This window comes from Trichechus manatus, unplaced genomic scaffold, assembly GCF_000243295.1.
Source record: "Trichechus manatus latirostris isolate Lorelei unplaced genomic scaffold, TriManLat1.0 scaffold00137, whole genome shotgun sequence".
In the NCBI taxonomy this organism is placed as follows: Eukaryota; Metazoa; Chordata; class Mammalia; order Sirenia; family Trichechidae; genus Trichechus; species Trichechus manatus.
This window is the reverse complement of record NW_004444073.1, coordinates 5,086,899-5,095,260: the sequence shown is the minus strand read 5'-3', so window position 1 is coordinate 5,095,260 and position 8,362 is coordinate 5,086,899. Positions and strand designations below refer to the sequence as shown.

The window sequence follows — 8,362 nt, the reverse complement described above, 5'->3', positions numbered from 1 at the left end:
TACTTTAATATAAGTAAGCATTTAACTTAATAACATGAAGTACACTTGTCAAGTTCATAGCATGTATCATCTTGATTTCTGGGAGGTGAAAATGTGCTTATATGAGAACTATTTTAATAGAAGTAAGCATTTAACTTAATAACATGAAGTACACTTGTCAAATTAGAGGGTCATTAAAAATAACCTGGTATTAATAATGAATATTTACATGTAACTGTTAAGATTTTGGACTAAATTTTGTGAGGTACCATACTGTCATTTAAATTTAAAAAAATCAGTAAAGAGCATTGTTGAAATAATTTTTTTCCTTCTTAACTGTAAATTCAACCCAAACCAAGAGAAATGAAATCACAATTTATGGGAATTTTAGTATTCCAATTCAAAGCTAAAGCTGGTTTTAATAATCTCTTATTATATATTTTAAAATTATAATGGAGCTTTAGGGAGTAGGGTTTAAATATTCAGCCTCACCTAGTAGGCAAGAAAATAATATGTTGCCACTTAGGCCCTACATACACACAAGGCTTCATATTTCAAAGGCTGATTCATTTTATTGGCTTCATCTGTTCAGGCTGTATTTCAGATAAGCAGTTCTGCTTTTAGGTTTGGAAAAAGAGAAGCCAACGAGGTTTTATGTTGTCCCATAAGAGTTAGTCTCCATTATTTCTGCATTAAAGTTACATGACATGGGCAGTGTAAAACATGAGTGCAGATGAAGCACAGTACGTCGCCAGACATAACAGGAAGGGATCAAGGAAGTTCTGGCTACCAGACATTGCTACTGCTTTGGGGTTCCTTGTTTTCAATATGAAATGACTCTAGCAGACCCCTGGAAAGAGTTATAAAAGCATTATATAGATGTGTAATATATAGATATAGTTATCCTACTCTGATATACGTTTACTTTTTTCCTTTTTTTTTAAACACATCTTGGCTTCCTACTTGACAGTGTTACTGGGCTCTTGGATGTGCCAGGTGTAATTAGTATTCTCTTCCTGGAAAAATTATTCTGCCGGGAGTGGTTTTGATGTGAGTTTTCTAAGCGTTAAAGAATTTTGTGATTAATTGTACCATAGTAATTGGAACTATCCGTTTCCTCTTGTAGACTAGGAAAGGAAGTATTTGAAGGATAGGTGATTATACTGGGTGAAAAACAGCAGAACAAAGTCTGATGAGTGAGTGGCCAATATTTGAGTAAAATAAATGACAAAATTTTTTTTTTTAGGATAACATTCAGAGAGTTGAATAAGCCAAGTATAGAGAGTGTTTTGTCAACTATATAGAGAAAATATTGCTGATGGTAGGCAAAGTTAGGACCAATTAGACTCTTTCAACTAGTTGAAAGCTTTTCTATTAGCAACCTTGAAGTCTTTAAATAGATGTAGTTCTTTCCTTCCTTCTTTCAGATACACACACGCGTACACCCACACACACCTCTACTTGTCTTTGGCTCCAAGTTCTTAGATACAATTATACTGTCTGAAGAGTAATTGGTAGCCAAATTTACATTTAAAAATTCTCAAGAAAATGTAAATCCCAATAGAAATGTGCCTTTGATAAACCCTATGCCTGAATAATTCAGGTTGTATTTTGAAATGCTTGAGTTTTAATTTGCTGGGAAGTACTATAAAATACTGGTGTTCTAATTTTTCTTTTTAAAGGTAAAGGTTTCTTAAACTAGTTTCTAAAGAATTTTATACTCTCTTTTCCCCTAATGGTAAAACTTTTCAAGCTGCCATCATTTAAAAAATAGCTATAATCATTTTATTAAGTATGAGTGTCATCATTTTTCAAAGTAATGTTTTCCAAATGTCCTATGAAACAGGTTTACAGTTCCTGGAGAGAAAATTCTGGAGGGGTTCTACAAATCTTAGCAACAACAGACCGTTGCCCTAGTGTGTGATATTGTCATTAACTGACCCTCACTGAATTGTGAATTGAGTTATAATGTTTTTCCCTTCTTGTATTTATTAGTGTATGCGATCCATTTGTTTTTATTTCTGAAAACATTTGTATCTCTTCAGTTACTTTAATTCTGTTTTTTTTGAGATTTTGGGTAGTAATCTTCAAATATGTAGACTCGGTAATATAGGACCAGTGTTGTTGGTCATATTTTTTCTTTTTTTTGCCAGAAGTTCAGTCAGTAGCTGGTCCAAGTAGAGGTCACAGTATAGTTTTAGCAGAACATTTGCAGCCAAGTTTTGTTTGAACAATTAGCTCAGTCTTTGGTTGAAAGTGTATAGAAGACAGCTTCCCTTTGTGCATATACAGAATTATCATAAGATGAAGTATTTTTCATTTGCACTACAAATGAAAGAAAAGGAAGCAACTTTCAGTTTTCTTGTTCTTTCCAGACTGTATCTATTAATTGATCCTGTAATTTATGTATTGTAAAGAAACATATTCAGTGGGTAGAATTCCATAATTTGGAGATATCTAGGATATATGGAAATTTTCTTGAAGTTGGAAAACTTGAGCTTTATACTGTTTTGCGGTTATATTGATAGTTGTGGTTTGGGCAGTAGCTTAGATCATGTTACCATAATATTTTGAGTCAAAACATTTTATCATTGTAAAGTACAAATACACATGCCTCTGAAAACCTCGCAGAATGTCAGGAAATAATACCCTGGGACTTTTCTTAAGAGGCACCAGTTATAATTTGCATCTAGGATTGCAGGAGAAGTGAATTTAACATCTGTTGGTTATGAGCAAAAAATGAGCTATGTTAAATTTGATGGATAATAGATTATGTTGAAGAGAATGACAAATATGCTCCACATGCTCTGAAAAAGCATTTAATTGACCTCATATATCAATATGCTTGCCATTGTTGAGTGTCTCTCACTATCCTAGTGAATAAATAGTACTGAGAAGTGTACTCCCAGTTTGAATGTGGCGTACACGATACAATTCCATTTGGCTTTAACAAATATATTGCTGAGTAGAACATTTTGAGTTTTCCATTTCTCTACAGAAGTATGCTAAGATGTAGTCTTCTATATATTATCTTTCATCTTATCCAGTGAAAAACAGAGTCTAGAGTAAAAGGGGGAGAAAACTAAGGTTGTAGTATTACTTTTCTAAATTTATAAGCAGAGAACCTAATTTGCTCTGGTTTCAGTTTCATCCTCTGTAAAAATATTGAAAGGAATGATTTAAAAAACAAAAAATTCTGACACAAAACTCTTCATTGTTATCATTTATTTATTCAAGTACCTATGCCAATATGCATGTGTGTGTTGAAAAAATTAGACAATTGAATAACTATGTAAGCCTTTGAAAATGCCACTAATAGTAGTATGTAAAGTTAAATGGCTTGAGAAATATTTAATTCCTATAAAAGTCATATTCTTAATATTAATGTGTAAAATGGACATGAACTTCAGTAGAGCAGATTCTGCTTCCTGTTCATAATTTATTGAAAATTGTTAATGTAATTTGAATCTGAAATAAGTAAAAAAGCTAAAGATTTAAAATATTTTTGAGTAGAGAAATTATTAGATATGGTAATATAGAGTCCTAATGATATAAACTTCATATTCTTTGCTCGTTGTAGATAATAGACTTGGATTAGGGCTAGGTGTTTGAAGGTCTTACTTTAAAGACGATCAGAAATTGAATGTAACTGTAAAGTTTTATAGTGTTCCAATGTGATTATTTTAAAAATGTGTTATTAACATTAAAGGCAGATCTCATGCCTATGTGCCTTTTAAGATTTTATTTTTGCCTTGTACTTTTTGACAATATTCTAAACATATGAATTATGAGAATACTTCACAGTTACTTCAGTTATGATAAATGATATGAACAGGCAACAAACTTTTAAACTAAATGCTGCTATCCAAACTAATAGTTGTCCAATTTTTCTTTTTTTTTTTTTTTTTGCCATATTATTGATCAAGTCTATCACTCTAGGAATCTACTTTTTTCTCTCTTTGTATTTCAGGTATTCCTCGAATTATCCAATGTAAATTTAGACTTCCCCTGAAATTAATCTGCCTACCAGGTCAGCCTTCAAAAACTGCAAGCCACAAATTAACTATTGATACCAACAAACCTCCAGTCAGCCTTCTCAGTCTCTTCCCAGGTAGGACTTTTGAAGTAACATGCCTGTAACATCAGAAATGTTAGGAATTTAGAACGGAATCCTTCATCAGCAGGTAATGATGGGGTAATTATCAGATAATTGTTAAGTAAGAATATAAAAATGCCTTAAGGATTTTCCCCTCTTGTTTTGCCTGTTCAAAGGCAAATAGCTTATATCAACAAGGTAATAGAGTTCACCTTTTAAGCTTGATTAAAATTATTGATCATTATTTTGCTTCAGTATTCAGAAATGAAAACATCAAATGTTTCTTTTTAGACGGTGGAATTTTTTGACTTGGAATGTAAATATTTATTATTCACCTTTATTGTAGGTTTTTGGATATATCCCTTTTCTAAGTATATAAATATTTATTATTCATCTTCATTGTAAGTGTTTGGATATGTACCTTTTTAAAAGTGTATTCTTATGTCCCTGATAAGCAATGTCCATAGTAGGTGCTCTATGTGGTTGTGATGTCTTCAGAGGTAAAGTGGGTGCATGTCCATTCCTTGGCTCTGGTTGTTTAGAGGGGCTTCGTATTTAAGGCTGGACTATCACAGTGAACGTTTGGGGTAATTTGTGAAAGTGTGACTTTTTCCAGGTATCAGTTTTTCTTCTGAGTAGCTTGGAAAATAGAGAGGTTTTCGTTGGATGAAACATCTTTAGTAGCCAAGGTTTCTAATGTGTTACCTCTATTAACTTTCTTGGTGATGGGGTATGATTAAAAGAAATCTGGGGATTAAATCAACCCTTTTAAATCCTTCATTAAAAATCAGCACTGTTGGCTATGACATGCATCCTCACCCTGCATTAGTGGATAGGATTTAGAATACAAAGAATATTTCCCACAAGGTTTAGAAATTTATGGTAAGTCAACTTCTGTGTTATTAACTACTTAAAGTGCTTAAAATTTATTTTTCATTAGTTTGAAGTGTTTAAAAAGTTTATTTACATATAACTCTTTGAAAAATCTCTAAAATTGAATGCTTTTTATTACAATTTTTCTATTCTTTAGTTTGAGTTTGGGTATATGCACGTATATATTGTTAGCAAATAATTTTGTATCTTTTATTTTCTTTCTCTCTTCTCTTCCCTTCTTTCCTTCTTTCTCTCACTTCACTTCACATCACTTCCTTTTACTTCTTCCTTAGTAAGGTTTCTTATGACAAATTCGGATTATAAAGAAGACAGAAAGAGTTACTACTTTCATAACACCATCCACATCCACAAACTTATTTAGTTTCTAGGGTCTTCTATACTACCCTGGGAATAGAGTTGGGAATTACATGTTGAACACTGAATTTATTGATGCCTTTGAAAAATGTTAAAGCACCTGGCTTCTGAGGGGTTGCTCTTGTTGTAGATGGGTGAAGCCCAATTAGAGATTGGTAAAAATGCATACTTTAGACAAAAGAGGTATGGATTGGTTAAGACGTGTTAAGGAAAGCTTAGATAACTCATTCATTTTCCTCCTGATTTTGGTCTCAAATGTTTTGACATCATGGATATCTTATGCTCATCAACATTCATTTGCCTCTTATTTGCTTTGGAAATGGGACTTAATAACAAATTAAAAAAATAAAATTAGAAGACAAATGGCTAAGTTAAAGTGTATGCACATTTGAAAACTTGGTTCAAATGCCAAATTCTCTTCCAGAAAAATTGCACAAGTTCACACTCCCAACATCAGGGTTCATACGCAGGGTAGCAGCTGGGTTGTTAAATCTTTTTTAATTTTTGACATTGCTAGGTGAAAAATGACATCTTTTTTATTTGCATTTCTAAATTATTTGTTAGTATAGACTTTTTGTTATCTTTATTAACTATTTGCATTCCTTGTTTTAACATGTAAGATTTATAATTTTATGTAGAACAATCTTTTCTATTCTAAGATTATAAAATATTTATATTTTCTTGTAGTAATTTTTAAAATACATTCTTTTACTCAAACTCAGCTTCACTGCATATTTTTTCTAAATAGCTTTATTGAAGTGCAATTTACATATAATAAATTACACATGTTTAACGTGTACAATTTAGTAAGTTTTACTATTTGTATATACCTATGAAACAATCACTGTAATCAAGATGCTGAACATGTCCATCATGCCTAAAAGTTTCCTTGTGCCCCTTTGTAATACCCCCCATTCTTAGACAACCACTGATCTGCTTTCTGTCACTATAGATTAGTTTGCATTTTCTAGAATTTTATAAAATGGAATTGTGCAGTATGTTTCTCTTGTCTGGCCTCATTCACTCCTTTATCAGATATGTGATTTGTAACTATTTTCTCCCTGTCTGTTGCATGTCTTTGCATTTTCTTAACCATTTCATTGGAAGAATGGAATTCTTAATTTTGATAAAGCCCGATTTATCATTTTTTCTTTTATGGGTCATGCTTTTAGTGTTAGTTATATCTAAGAAATCTTTGCCTAACCCAAGGTTACAAAGTTTTTCTCCAGTTTTGTTCCTAGAAGTTTTCTAGTTTTATATTTATGTCTGTTATTCATTTTAAGTTGATACTTGTTTGTGGTGCAAGGTATGAGTAAAATTCATGTTTTTGCATATAGATATCTAGTTGTTTCTGCACTGTTTTTTGAAAAGACTTCTACTCAATTGTCTTTTGCAACTTGGTCAGAAATCATATATATGTGGGTCTATTTCTGCTCTCTTTATTTATAAAGTCTTAAAGTCAGGTAGTGAAAGTCCTCGGACTTCTTTTTCATAATTGTCTTGGATATTCTAGGTCCTTTGCATTTTCATATAAATTGTAGAATCAGCTTGCCAATTAAACAAAAAAGTATGGTGGGGTTTTCATTTGAATTGCATTGATTCTATACATCAGTTTGGGGAGAACTGACATCTTAAAAATATTGAACATGGTATATATTTGCTCTTTCTCTGTTTTCTCACAGTGAAAGCAGAGACCTTCATTTATTTAGAGTTTATTACATTTCTTTTAGTGAAGTTTTGTAGTTTTCACGGCACAGGTTTTGTAAATCTTTTGTCAGATCATCCCTAAATATTTCATATATTTTTGTTATTGTAAATTGTATTGTTTTATTTCAATTTCAAATTGTTCTTTGCTACTACATAGAAATACAATTGATTTTTGTATATTGATCTTGTATCATACAGCATTTTTAAACAACTTATTGGTTCTATTAGCTTATTTTGTATATTTCATCAGATTTTCCACAAAGAAGATTATGCTACTGCAAATTAAAAGTTTTACTTCTTCTTTTTCAATTTGGATTCTGTCCCCCATCCCCCCCCCCCGCCCCCTTGCTTTTTGTCCTGGCTACAATCTTTGGGACAATGTTGAATGGAAATGGAGAGAGGAGACATCTTTGCCTTGTGCTAGATTTTAGGGGGGGATAGCATTCACTCTTTCACCATTACCCTTGTATTTAATATAATTTTGTTTTTGTTTTTTTTTTTTTGGTAGATGCCCTTTAACAGGCTGAGGAAGTTCCCTTCTATTTCTACTTTGCTAAGAGTTTTATCAGGAATGGATGTTGGATTTTTTTTTCAAATGATTTCTCTACATCTATTAAGATGATATTCACACCATATTCTTCTTTTTTTATTGTGGTACACATATATATAACAAAACAATTGCCATTTCAACATTTTTTATGTGCACAATTTAGTAATGTTACTATGTTCATCATGTTGTACAATCATCACCCCTAGCTATTACCAAACCTTTCCATCACCCTTAACAGAAACTCAGTGCCTCTGTGGAAAAATCCCCTTTTTCTCCCTCTCACCTTCCTCATGAACACTAATAAACTTTGGTCTCTGTATGTTGCCTATTCTAGATATTTCATATAAGTGGGATCATATAGTATTTGTCCTTTCATGACTGAATTATTTCACTCAGCGTGATTTTTTTTTTTGGGGGGGGGGTGCTTTAAGAAACAGAAGTTTATTCTCTCACAGTCTCGTAGGGTAGAAGTCCAAATTCAATGCATCACCTCCAGGGGAAGGCTTTCTCTGTCGGCTCTGGAGGAAGGTCCTCGTCCTCAATCTTCCTCTGGACTAGGAGCTTCTCCACACAGGAACCCCAGGTCTAAAGGATGTGCTCTGCTCCCGGTGCTGCTTTCTTGGTGGTATGCAGTCCCCCGTATTTCTGCTTGCTTCTGTCTTTTATATCTCAAAAGAGATCGGCTCAAGACAAAATTCAGTCTTGTAGATTGAGTCCGTCCTCATTAACATAACTGCTGGCCTATTCCACCTTATTAACAACAGCATGATTTTTTTTTTTTT

General features: G+C 32.5%; 1 protein-coding gene across 5 annotated transcripts in view; it reads left to right on the top strand.

Moving 5' to 3' along the window:
• Nucleotides 1-8,362, top strand: part of BBS9 (Bardet-Biedl syndrome 9) — a 518,471-nt gene that overhangs the window by 233,761 nt on the left and 276,348 nt on the right. For all 5 annotated transcript variants that reach the window (XM_023739587.1, XM_023739586.1, XM_023739589.1 and 2 more), the window contains one exon: nt 3,950-4,090. In XM_023739587.1, the coding sequence (XP_023595355.1) occupies nt 3,950-4,090 (141 nt within the window). The remainder of the gene's footprint in view (nt 1-3,949; nt 4,091-8,362) is intronic.